Raw genomic sequence first — 13,712 nt, 5'->3', positions numbered from 1 at the left:
GACAAACGACCAGTAGTTCTGTGCTTTGCTCAGGGCTCCTTCAGCACAGGAGTAGTTAGTGTAGCCACTAACTTGGATAAATTGGGGGAATTATATCTCTAGGGCAGTTTGTGACACCGAACAAATCAACTGCTAAATGCTTGTGACACTCTTGCGTCTGTAACCCACTCATTAGACATTAATTTCTGTGCCATCCCCTTCAACGCAGCAGGCACCCCTCATCTCTCATGCTAACAGATCCCTTCCCAGAGCTAGAGGTCACGAGCATCAACTCATCATTTCATATTCATTACAATTAGATGGGTCACTAATTGCAGCACTGAGAATTCAGGCTCAGAGATACGTCTCCAAGTTGAAACCCCGCAGAGCAGTTCATCCAGGCCAAACCTTACTCTCGCCTCCCCTGTCCCCGACAGGGAAGGGATGCTGAGAATCAGTGTTGTGGGATCCCAGGTCCCCCGGCTCCAGGCAGACTCTGAAGCTCAGAGCTCCCTGTGGGCAGCCCGGGGGTCATCCCCAGAGGCTCAGCAGCCCGAGGGAGCTCAGCTTCCCCCAGCCGACCTTACCAAGCCCCTGGGAAGCAGTGCTGCGAACAGGATGCAGGAGCTGAACCAGTGCCAACACATTTTCATTTCCCAGATGTGATGCTTATGATCAGACGACTTAATCAAGCGCAAAGAGTCTGCAATGCCTTCAGCCATCAGTGGGAGTCTTGGCTGAGGAACGGTTGTATGATTTTAACGTCTCAATTTACCTGGCACAGCTCCACGTCCGGCTGACTTTGCACTGGCTATTCCTGTGTGCTCCCAGCCCCCACCAAGGGACCCTGTGCAGGAAAAATCCTGGGTGTTAAGGTCAGATGTGCTACCTTGAACTTTGATGGTTGCAGAGGTTGATGCGGTTCCGTGTTCGTTGGTTGCCACACAGGTGTAAATGCCACTGTCCTGAGGCATCAGGTTGCAGATCTTCAAGGTCAGCTCCCCAGAGTCACTGTGGGTGCAGGAAACCCCCGTTATAAAGCGCTGCTTCACTTGCTAATGCTTCTTATACCAGTTCCTGCCCTGCCTCGTTACAAACACAAATCCTGTTAACTCATTTAAAGGAATATCCCTCCAGCAATCTGGTACCCAAATACAACCCCCACCCCATATATCAGGATTAAGCTGTTAATGAAACCTTCAAGCCGAATGGTCCAGATTGCCTGCTAGGCAAATCTACTTGTCTGCTGTGGCCTCAGAGGAGATGGGCAAGCATCTCTAGCGACTCAAGCAGCAAACAAAGTCCAGAAGCTGAACATTTGTTGTGCCTGTCCAGAACTGGATGCTTAGCCTCCACATATCTGGAAAGATTTCCCCAAGCACATCTTTCCTATCTGAGGAGATGCTGAGCTGCCGTGCCTCTGCAGTTAAGTCCAACAGACACCAGACAAATTGTGCTTCCCACGGATGCAGAAGGTGGTCACACAGTGCAGGGTGCCTGACATTTCTGGGGAGCTTCAGACTCCTGGAACACACGCTGTTGATCTAATGTGGCTGCCAGGCCCCCAGGGGGACGGCTAGACATCTCACAACAGCTAGGGATAAAGAACGCCAGTGCTGAGTTCATGAGAGACACTCAATCTTTGGGCCAATCTGAGAAAACAAACAGCTCTACGGAGTCTGGTGAATTTATAGCAGGTCTGTACATAGTCACTTCAGTTTGCATACTGCAGTCTTCAATATGCAATTTAAGGGAGTTGGCCTGAATTAAAGGATTTTGCTTGTGTAACTGCTTTAGCCGTACTGGAGACCCAGCTTAGAGCCAGCAATAAATTCCCTTGATGGCTAAAGTAAACTAATTCTTGAATGTGTAAGCTATCGGAAACTGCTGAAGGATGTGGTGCTGGTGTAACTGCCTGGACACTGTGGCCTTTGCTGGTCTGACTGTGCTGGTTTGAAACAGGACAGAAATATCCCCTTCCCCCATAATCTGGCCACTCATGCCAGCAAGATTTGTAAGACAGCCACTGGTCTGCTGGGCCTCTCCTTGGCAAGCAGTGTCTCCACTGTAAAATATATAAGAGTAACAAGACAATACAAGTGCTGATAGTGCACAGGGAGCCAATGCACAGGCGAAAGACTCTGATGGAAAACAGAATCTTGTATGGCAATATCCCCTCATCCCAACTCCAGCCAGACCCCAAAGATAAGGCACTAGCAATCTACTGAGTAATGGCTAAAAAGACAATTTTGGGTGCTCTGGGGCAGCTGCACAAGCTAATGATCTCTGAAGGAAGCTCTTGATCATACGTAATTTTTTTTATAGAACATACAAAATCCGTTCTCTCTTAGTGTTCATTTGTAACTTCCAGTGACTTTGTACTCCCTGGATTCCCTGAGCCAGAAGTGCTGAAAAGTTTACATGAAAGATTGTCTCCCAGAGATTTCCACAGCAGTTTGCCCCAAATCCCTTATATAAGCTGCAGATGAGCATCCAGGCTGTTCCCTGACCTGAATTCAACTCCAGATCTTTTTGGATCTTCCCAGTGCTTGTCGTAAAGATGGCTTTCCTCCCTGCTAGCCAGGCCAGGAACATCTTGACAAGCACCTTTTTGTCCAAGCACAGCCAGATGTAGCCTTCCCAGGAGCACATGTAGGCTCTTTTAGGAAAAGATGAGGAAGGGCTCAGGAAAACTACAGGAGTTACCACCTCTGCTCATGAGAAAACACCCAATGACATGGGTGTTGCAAGCTGGTGAGGGCTTGCTCTGCCCAACTCCTGTTCCTACCAAAGGTCAGCATGGCATCAGTTCAAGCAGAGAAGCCCCAGCAACACGAAGGCAGTATTAGCCAAACTAGTAAGCTGGAAACATTCCGGCTTCTGGCTTGCAGCTGGCTCAGGAGGTCAACAGGAGCAAGCTCATGTCTGCCAGCAACAGACTTTGTGGACATATCCTATGTCAACTTGGGAAATGATAGAGATACCCAAACCCCAAAGTCTGACCCTTTCTAGCTGACATGTGGTACAGCAATGGGCCAGTACATCATGCCAGACAAGATTAACTCCATTTCTAATGAGTATTGTAGCCTGACTGGTGCCATATTTGAGGGCAATGTGACCATCCCGACCAGCTATGCTGGGATTCACAGGCAGGACCTTACCAGGATGACACTGTGTAAGTGGCTGTGCTGCTGTCATTGTCAAGAATGTTCTGATCTGGTCCTTTCCAGGTTATAGTTGGTTTGGGCCGTCCACAGACTTTGCACTGCAGCATCACTGTGTCGCCGAGCAGGCAGGTAATGTCCACTAATGGCACAAGAAACTCTGGAGCCACTGAAAAAAAACATGGGGTTACACGCATGACACCTTCTTTTAATCTACAGGTGAGGATGTTCCCCATGCAAGCCTAGAGAATACATTACAGGACCAACTATGGGATCTGGGCACCAAACAGCTGGGGGGTCCTGGGATTATGTTACCAAAACTCCCCCCTCACTAAAAGCCAGCTGCCCACAGGGCAGAGAAGGAGGTGGCGGGGACTGTCCATCCCCCAGCCCTGTGCTCTGGCAGGAGGGTGAGACTTTATGAAGGTGGATTTGGGGGGCTCAGCCTTGCCCATGGCCCCGGGCTGTCTAAGCCAAGCAGCCAGCAGGAAGGCCGCTTTCCCTGGGGACTGGGCAGTGGGGAGCTGCTTTGCTGTAAACGCTGGTGGGTGCAGAGCGTGCTGTTGCACCAGAGTAAATCACAGCTGCTGACATGCCCCTCCGTGCCAGTCAGTGCACAGCTGTCCTTAACTCACCTTCTTGAATGAAATTGGGGTTGATTATCTGTAAAATACAAAGAAACAAAAGCATTTATTTTTTTTGGACAGTGACAAAGAGACGTCTGGTTTCACAAGGTACGATGGTGAACCTCATCAGAACCGCAGAAGCACGGACCAAGGGCTACAAGCAACTTCTAACAACCAGCAGGTGCAGCAAGCTCTGGTGACAATAGAACAAGCCCCTGCACAGCTGGGGAAGCAAATGAAAGCTATGGCATCTGGAACTCTGATAAAGCATCCCTGGTAACAGGCACGACACTAAGAGTGAGGAGGGTGGACATGCTTTCTCTTTGCTTGGGTGGTAACGCTCAAGACATTAACTCTTCTTCCCAGAGATGGTTTGTGCCCAGCTCCAGACCCTGTGGAGCTCATGCAGCACCTGTGGTCACCACACACCTGCGGCATCTCACCAGCACTCTGTCCACTAACCAGCTTTGGGAAGATGTCTTGTAACTTCTGCTCAGCTTCAGGGAAAAAAGATAAAGCACTAAAACACAAATATGGCCTTATTTTTGCCTACTGGCAAGTATCAGTCCTGCAAGAACTCTCAGTCGATCACAATGAGTAAAATTTTACTCACTGCGTTGGACTGCTGGAAACTTTCCAACTTGAAACTAGGTTTGGATAACTGAGAGTTATTTTATCTAACTAGTTAATTGATCAAGCTAGCAGAGACTTGAAAAGCTACTGTGTGTCTGTGACCTATATATGCCAATTTGCTCATGTAACCCCAGAAGCAAAGTTGGGAAAAGCAAAGACTAAGTTCTTACATGAAGAATCGATCCTCACTACATAGTAGTGTCGCTGCAGCCGCTGCCGGCGCTGGAGCCTCATTAACTATTTTAATAATCTCATAAGGCCTTGTTATCCAAATTCAAACTGATAATTTGCTATCAAGCACATAGACATCAGTGTGGTTTATCTCGCCTTAAATATCTTTGTTACTATCTATTTCAGAGCTATTTTGGAAGACAGCAATGAAGCAGTGACCTAATTCATGGTCTGCCAAAGCTGATGGGAGTTTTTGCAGACGGTCAGAAACCAGGCCACAAAGCAGAAGCAATAACCATTAAAATTAATGTAGATACCTCTTCAAGATTTATATTTACACTTTGACTTTATAAATAGTTTTCCAAGATGAATGGCTCAGGGTGCCATTCAAGGAAGCACTTGAGCATATTCAGATTTATTCTGGTTCCACAGTCCTTCACAGCCCCAGGCAAACCTCTGGTGCCAGCACTGACACCACAGGGTCTGCTTTCCCCTATCACCACCAGAAGGACCAAACGAACCAGGCATAACATGGACTCGCCACTCACAGTAGTTCATTTTTTCCCCATAGAAACATACCTTACATCAACAAAATTCCGTGCCATATGAGACTGAGAGTTACCCTTTGTCCTAGCAATAGGCAGAATTTGATCCTTTGGGACACATCCACAGAGAACACAACATTCATGGTACCAGCTGAAACAACTGGTCAGTACTAGTGCTTTATACTCTGCATTCCAGAAACAAGCAGGGGCTGCTGCTTGTGGGCAAAGCAGGTTTCAGTCCCTAGCATGCAGCCAGTCAGTCCAAAAGGCCAACCTGGTGGCCAAAAGTGTGATGGTTTGGACTCTCACATGCTCTCCAGAGCACTGAGATTTCAAACATCTCATTCTCAGCTCCTGGAAGGAGCCAGCCTCTGCCTACATCCCGGAGAGGACTCTCTGAGCACTTCTACTCTAATTAGGGCTTCTTATTTTTCAAAGCTACGTTTGGGGCATCTCTGCCACTGGGGTGGGTGCAAGAGAGCATGCCACCCCTGCAATGGGATGGCATGGCTTGGCTCAGTGGGCAGGACCCTGACTGGGTGATAGAGTGACCCAGGCTCTTTGGATCCTGTGTCAGGTTTTCCTCCTGGCTGCACCTCCTGGCCCAGGCTTCACTTGCGATGCACAAAGCCCCATCTGAAAGGTGCAGCTAGGCACTGACACAAGGACACGGACCTCTGGCCAGCCACCCCAGGAGCCTCCAAGAGGCTGAAGGGACTCAGAGGCAGTGACTGCTGCTCCACAGGGTCCAGCACCCACATACAGTCCCCTGGATCCCACAGGCAGGAAGAAATGGGGGCACAAGAGGGCACTGGATAAAGAACATCTCTCCCACCTGTGCAGATGGAAAAGGAGAGGTGGATCTTTGTGATTACATTGCATCGCTCACACAACACATCAAAGGAAGAAAAAGCTTCTCTGTGGGTAACCACTGCTTGCCACTTTTCACTCAGTGAGCCCATCTACTTATCAGCTGAGTAACCCCAGGCATCAGCTCATTTGCACATACATCTTCATTTCGGTAGTTTTTGGCTTAACTGGAATACACATCTACCCTCCTAAGCTCTCCCCATTCTTCACTGCAGCATGCACTAGATTCCTTTATTATTCGCCAATTTCCATCCCTGTAGGATTAGAGATCAGGAGAAAGAAACACTCCTAACAGTCTATATTAATTTTACAACTCCAAAGGATCCATTAGAACAGGCAGCTACAATGATGAATGTAATGGATATATCTATAAATAATGCTACATTTCTAATGACTTCCAAGGCACAATCATTTATAATAATTGTCTTACCAATTTTTTTCCCCCTTGCCTCACCATGAGAATATCAGAAAGAAAATTACCACTGCTAGATAATATTGAAAGAGTCTATGGGTAAAATTGACATTTCCTTTGCTTCACCTGTTAATTAATAATATGTTACCCAACAACACCCCCAAAGCCATGTTGCAGCTTTTGCCTGCTTTAAGTTTAGACAAAAATAAAAGCCTGTTTGCATACGAGAATGTTTAAGTACTACCAAAGTGATTTAATACATCACTTAATTAGGGAATGGGATTTGGTCTGCATTGAAGGAGGAGGTCAAATGGTGGGGTGAGAAGGGCAGAAACAGGAAAGCAAAGATTCATAGCCAGGTCTGCAGCCAAATCCAGCTCCGCTGGCTCCCAGGTTCGCTCCCAGGCCCTGGGGCTTTGCTACCTTTCTCTGCATGCCGGCCAGGTTCCCAGGCTAAGGATGGATGGCAGGAGATGACAGACTCCACGGAGTTCTTCTAGGATTTGGAGGGGACTTCTTCATTTGCCAAATAGGTTTTTAATACCTGTGGGTGGAGAGGACGTCTGCAGAGCCTGGCCGCAGAGCCCTCGGAGGACAGGAGCTCATGTACCGCTTGTCCACACAGCCTCCTGCTGGTGCCACGGCTGTTTTCCCTTATGGAAAAATTTGTCAAGCACTTTCCAGAGCATCTTGAAAATGATGGTGTGTGCAAAAAGCTGGAAACGCTGTTAAAATCCATGCAAGTAGCTCCTCCCAATTCTCTTTTTCTCAGAGATTTTACAAAGAGTCAAAAATCAGGCTGCATTGCTCTAAGAGCAGAAATTCCTGCCAGCAAGGGGCCTGGGACAGGCTGCTGGCAAGCAGAGTGAGGTGCCGTACACTGGAAGGGGATTGCAGGCAGGGGATGCAGCTCCCTGGCAGCCACCAAGGCTCGGGGGCCAGGATGCTGCACCTGTGGCACATGATGCTGCCAGAGATGCTCACATGGGCAACACAATGGGCTCCAAATCCAAGGGACTTCTCCCTCTGAGAAAAGGACGTGAAAGACCACTCTCTCCAGCATGTTTTCCCCCCTTTTTAAGCCCCTGCTCACCGTAGGGTGCTCCCATACAAGCCAAAGGGCAGTGGTGGTGGTTGCGGGGCTGATGCAGCAGCCCTGACTTCTGTGCATCACTCCCTCTGGGAATGCTCTGCACTGCTTTGAGATTACCAGGTGGGAAAAAACCCTGCTGGTTATGTGGCTTTTGTGGAGTTTTACTTGTCTTCTGAAAAGCGACACAAGGCTGAGCCGTGAGACCCTGCGCAGTCTGTAGCAGTTTGCAGGAGGACCTCCCAGCCCTCAGCTGAGCACCCCGGCCACAGCAGCCAGGAGCGGGAGAAGGTGGCCTGGGGTCTCACGCTGAGAAGGGCTCCCTGAAGAAATCCCAGCAAACACCACCTGCACCACTGTGGCTGCCAGGCTGGCCTGCCAGCAAAGAAACTCACAGGGATGGAACTATCCAGTGCAAAACCTTCTCACACCATCTTCCATCAGTCCACAGCAGGTAGACACACACCCTAAGGGATGAAACCCGGCTGGCAATGCAGTCGCTCCTCAGGTAAGAAGCACAGCTGGCTCTATTTTCCTAGGAACATAAATTTAGTTGAAGTGAGATAGATTTACTTTTTCCAATAGATGAAATACCTCTAGCCTGGTCCAGGGTAGGTGAACACTCACAACGCTCCCTCTGCGGCCAGGAGAGCTTCTGTTCCCTGTACGGTGATGGGTGAAAGAGGAAACCTCAGAGGGTGAGAAAGGCAGAGACCACAAAACGGCCTCTGCTCAAGTGATGTGGGGACTAACACAAAGCCAGGGAGCTGGAGGGAAGGGGGAGGGGGAGGACATAAAGATATGGGAGGACGGGTCAGGGTTATTCAATAAAAACCCCAGAAATAGACCTTGCTTCTCCATCCTCCAGCCAGCGCTGCTTCGGGTCTCAAACCAAGAAAGGCATGCAAGGCGCGTACTTGAATGCCTTTGGGGACCTGCAGGGATCTAAGTGACTTAGATCTAAATGACTTCAGCGTAACTCGGTGTAACAGGCTTTAGAAAAGCAGCATAGCTGCTGCATCCAGCAACTCAGCATTCTGCAGTACTGGGCCACTTTTTCCCTGGTTTGCTAGGCTCACATTATAAAGATAGAAATACATCTGCAGCAGTAGCGGCACAGTCCACTTGCAAAGTGACTCCAACCGCCCTAATTCTTAGCAAGAGCTTATCTTTCATCTGTCCACACGTGCTGTGTCTGGTGGGGAACGAGAAATCATTCCGCAGTGCCAAGGGCCAGCCCTGAAATGCTCTGCAAGCGCAGCTCGGCTGCCTTGGCCAGGGTTTGCTTCTCCGTTGCAGAGACGTCCTCGCCGTGCCTAACCCACCCCCCTGCAGGAGGCCTGAGCCCAGCCCAGACACACGCAACACCCAGCAGGTCCCAGTGGATGCCCAGAATTTTCCAATGCCACATTTCAGTCCTATTTTAAGGGAGTGCAGCAAGAACAGGAGTCAATTTTTTCCCCCTAAAGCATAAGGTTAGGCTGCAAACCAAGCCCTCTGTAGTAAAACCCATGCTTTGTCTAAACAGTAGAGGGCATGTTCACTCCAAGACAAGCGGCTCAGCATTTTGTAAACACCTCATGGCACTTCTTGTTCACTGAGTTAAAATCAAATATTGACGCATTTGCACGTGCTGGTAGCAGAGTCAGAAGCACGTTCCTTGCTCCCTCACACGAAAAGAAAGAGAAGAGAAGAGAAGAGAAGAGAAGAGAAGAGAAGAGAAGAGAAGAGAAGAGAAGAGAAGAGAAGAGAAGAGAAGAGAAGAGAAGAGAAGAGAAGAGAGGAGAGAAGAGAGAAGAGGAGAGAAGAGAAGAAAAGAGAAAAGAGAAAAGAGAAAAGAAAAGAAAAAAGAAAAGAGAAAAGAGAAAAGAGAAAAGAGAAGAAAAGGAAAGAAAAGAAATGAGGAAAGAAAAGAAAAGGTAAAGAAAGAAAAGGAAAGAAAAGAAAAAAGGAAAGAAGAGAAGAAAAGATTAATGATTCTCAGAAAAAAAATGAGTTACAGAGGAATTAACCCAACTCTAACTTGTAGGAAAAGGTCTGTCAATCCATCTCTGACTAGGTCAACTTCTACTTTGAGACTTTTGCAGAGAAAAGCTCACAGTGTCACCAGTCTCCCCCCCCCCCCCCCCCCCCCCCAAATAAATAAATTAACAGGAGAAATTTCTTGTTAAAAGAAGCAAATAAGGATCCTGCTACACATGGATAAATGCTACCAAAGGGAAAATATGATTTAAAATGGGAGGATGTTATCTGATGAAATGTCCCACAGCATCAGCCTTTTGGTGGGGATGGGGGATACCTTCTGGCACCCAGCATGGATGGGTTCAGCAGCCTTTGAGACTGGTGGAGAAGCCACAAGGGATGCAGACTATTGTACATGCACCTGTGCAAAGCAGAAGTCCTCTTGCCCTCACCATGCTCTTGCTGCAAGGCCCTAATGGCTGGCGGTCATCAACAGCTACAGCTGTGGGATGTCTCTGGTACTGCAGGCACTGTGTTGTAGCACTGTATCTCCTTCCTGCAGATGAAGTAGGTCACTTCTTTCTTTTCCAGAAAGCTAAACTACCACACCTGCGCTGCCAGCTCAGGCTACGTCACACCTGATGAGCCACCTTCCTGGTCAGTCTTGGCAATCCCTGGTCACTCAGGGCAGTGTTGCCCATGGAGGCCATTCCAGAGAAACACAGGAAGTTCTCAGGCTTGCACTTGTTCATACTGTAGGAACAGGCCAAGAAAGGCTTTCTTACTAGGGTGGTACGGGACCTTGCCAAGACAGTGTGTTAGATCTGCTCTGGAGGTGGACAGCTCAAGGCATTTGCCTGAAGCACTTGGGAATTCTTGGCCTGAGCTGAATGTTGACGTGGAGCCAGTGCTGTACCCACCAAACCATGACTTACTCCACCGCTTGCACTGCGGGGATTCTAACACAATATTCTTCCCCACAGGATGTTTCCTAGTGCTTATCTTGCTCTAAGTGTCTCTGAGTAGCTCTTAACATGCTAAAATGTCATAACTGAAAAAAAAAAAAAACCATTACAAAGCCCAACTTACATACCTTGGCAATAGCCCAGCTCACTAATCTAATGATGGCACTTCCACTGGCTCAGGGTGGGCCTGGACTTCATCTCTCCTTTGCACAGCTAAGAAACTGGAACAGACACGAGGCTCTCAGCGATAGTTGTGTGTTGGTCAGGATTACTTGTAACACACTGCAGTTGGAGTCACACTGTGCAAAACAAGGCATCTGCAGCCACGTCAGATCCCTACATGTGAGGTCCGCCCCAAAGCCTGGCAGAGCTGCTGCTGAATTTAGGGAGGTTTAGCTCAGTCAGGTCTTCTGACTGCTGGAAGGACATTCGCTTAGACAAGAGAGGAGCCCGATGGGATCTGCACAGTTGACTTATAACCACTTCAGCCATATTAAAACCCCATGAGATGTTACAACACAGAATTGTACGACAATTAGTTGTGTCATTGTCCAGGACCCCAGACTTGGGTGTGGATATTTACTGATTCACAAGGGCAAACACCTTCTTCCCAGAAGTGGAGTTGCCTGTCCCTATGCAATTAGCTACAGACATGTGGAAAGGGAGTCTCCGATCTCTGTTAAATATAGGTTACTCCCATCCCTCACGTGGTTACACATGCTCCTTAAGTGCCTGCTCCTACACTTACATGCCTAACAAGTGAGTTTTCACCTTCTGTTTTGTGAAACAACAGTGCAAAGCAGAAAAATAGGGGAAGAACCCCCAAATTTAATTTCCATCCTTATGTACTTTCCTTACGTATTAATAAACAATGAAAAAAGAAAAACCCACCAAGTGATACTATATCTAGTCAAAGTTACAATGAATGGAAAGTTCCCCAGGGCCAGCATGTCCCTGTGTGAGCAAAACCACAGTAATGGCATTTTAAACATTAAAATCTAAACATTTTAAAACTCTTTTAAACAGTCACCAGTTTACACATACAACGCTATATGTGTACTCCACATTTCCTCCTGTCTATGTTTCCCCTTGAAACAAAGGCAAAGTGCTTTAGAAATCTGAAATGGACTGAACAGATATGGGGTATTTTATAAATAGCAGGCAAAGCTAGATTTGAAAGACCACGATAGCTGTGGGACCTCATGGACACTACGAACAGCTTACTGACTTCTTGTGCAGTGAGTAGGCTGGAGGTAAATTGCACTGATATTTCCAAGTAATTAATATGTCTGCTTTGCATTTAGAGACTGCTGCGTCTGTTCTAGTGCTGGTGCATGTTCTCTTGCACGATGGAAGGAAGAGGGATGTCGAGGTGACAGTCCTATAAGTGAAGCCAAGTGACTCACCCTGTTATTACCTGGCTGTAATAACAGCCACACACAACTCCGCCTTAACGACACAAGTAGGGCCTCATGCACCTCTGAATGTTGACAGCCAGGACACAGCTCTCCTACCAGCACCCCAGTGTCTATAAAATCCATCATGAGCTGAGCCAGGTGTGAGGACAAGGTCTCCCCTGCCCTCAGGCAGCCAGTCACGCTGGCTCCATGTCCCCAGGGAACTTTCCAGTGGCTCCACTGGGATGGACCACGTCGAGTAGGGAAAGGAGAACTGGGTGAGATGCTGATTTTGACTGCACACACAGGTTGAGGCGGAGGGGCAGCACTGTTCAACAATTATTGGAGCCTACAACACAACACCCGGAAGACCAATGAAGCCCTGAACCAGGCTCTGGCCATGGAAGTGCCTTGCCTTGCCTCTGTTTTAATGAGAAGGCTTCAGCTCCAAGGCCTTAATAGAGCTCATTCCTCATAACACGTTTGAAAAGGGTCATCAAAACACTCATAATGAAGGGAAAGGGAGAACAACTGTGGTTCCCAGTAAGTGAATACCCCAGACCTTTACAGACTAGACTTCTCCATGGCCTCTTCTAGGGCTTCACGAGCATTTTATGAGCCCGCCCTTGCTCTGCTCCCTCTGGATGATTTTCTTTAGTTTACACTGTGTATCAGCAATCCCTTCCCCCCAGCATTTCTTAGCCAGACCAGCGAGCTGACCACATTCACTCCAGGCTGCAGATGTACAAAAATCAGCACAAAGCCAGGGCTGTACTGCACCAAGCAGGGCAGCGTGAGCTTAGTAAGTCACCCCCACAACTGCAGTCTTATTTTCTCTCCCTCTGCCATTTTAAACATATGCTCAGCCCTGAAGAGCTTTGCTGAGAAGCAGGCTTGAGCTTTCCAAGCCATGTGGAACACTGTGGCTCCTGGGGACCACAGTGCAGCGCAGTGTCATCTCCAGTAAGTGACCTGGGAGATGCAGAATGAGGTTTCTGAGTGTAAATCAAGTTACATACCAAGCACATAGTCACTCCCCCAACAGCAGATTCATACCATTGCTAAGACCTCACATTAGTGTCTTTTGGTTTAAATAGAAAGGCTCTTACCTCCTGAACTTCAGAAAGGCAGGCTACCATGGTAAAAAACCCCAAATCAAACAAACGAAAAGGCCCATGTGGAGAATGTTAGAACTAACTAGAAATGTCGACAGTGTGAGGACTCGGATACCTTCCACTGACAATTTTAAAACGTCTGGTTTTCCTGTTAGGCAAAGTCAAAACACAGAAATTCTCTGCAAAAAGCATGGTGATTCTCACCCAGCTCTGTACAACACACGGGCATCTCAGCCACCTTTTTCACACCACAGGGCAATTTTCAGTATCTAAAGCTTACACAGACTTAAGTGCAGTAACTGAGCACCGCCTTGCAACAAATACATACACTTCTAGTTGTTACCTGTGATTGTCAAAATGCTCTTTGAAAATGCAAACACGCTCCTGAGAATAATGCGTCTTTAGTCACAAGGACCATTCAGTCTCCAGGATGCCAGCTGGGCCCAAAGCTTTCTTTTAGTACACATCCCCTTCTCAAAGATGTGTTTACTTGTGCCAACACAATTAAAATAGAAGAGAGCCTTCAGGTTAATAGCTGAGGTGGTGCATCTCACTGCACTTCTCCCTCCTTTTTTTCCCCTTCAGGAGGAAGATCAGCTGTCTTTTGTGGGATATTTATAGTGCAGCCTGGCTAACAGCATCCCGGAGATCTCCTAGGACACAGATATCCCTGTTCTTCAATGACCTGCTCTGTCATCTCCACCAAATCACTTGTGTCTCTCTGAATCTTGTCCTCGCCTGTTCCAGTAGGAAGCTCTTTCAACCTTGGTACCACGTACACAA

General features: G+C 47.8%; 1 protein-coding gene across 8 annotated transcripts in view; it reads right to left on the bottom strand.

Moving 5' to 3' along the window:
• The window catches only part of KALRN (kalirin RhoGEF kinase), a 528,324-nt gene that overhangs the window by 14,197 nt on the left and 500,415 nt on the right, over window positions 1–13,712 (bottom strand). For 7 of the 8 annotated variants that reach the window (XM_055717657.1, XM_055717652.1, XM_055717651.1 and 4 more), the window contains 3 exons: window positions 3,779–3,806; window positions 3,141–3,312; window positions 869–990 (listed from right to left, as the gene is read on the bottom strand). In XM_055717657.1, the coding sequence (XP_055573632.1) occupies window positions 869–990; window positions 3,141–3,312; window positions 3,779–3,806 (322 nt within the window). Of the gene's footprint in view, window positions 1–868; window positions 991–3,140; window positions 3,313–3,778; window positions 3,807–13,712 lie in introns of those variants that run through there. The other variant, XR_008733430.1, reaches the window with a different exon arrangement.

Source organism: Falco cherrug, chromosome 8 (genome assembly GCF_023634085.1).
Source record: "Falco cherrug isolate bFalChe1 chromosome 8, bFalChe1.pri, whole genome shotgun sequence".
Classification (NCBI taxonomy): Eukaryota; Metazoa; Chordata; class Aves; order Falconiformes; family Falconidae; genus Falco; species Falco cherrug.
Note: the sequence above shows the minus strand (reverse complement) of the source record. Positions and strands in the feature narration are given on the sequence as shown.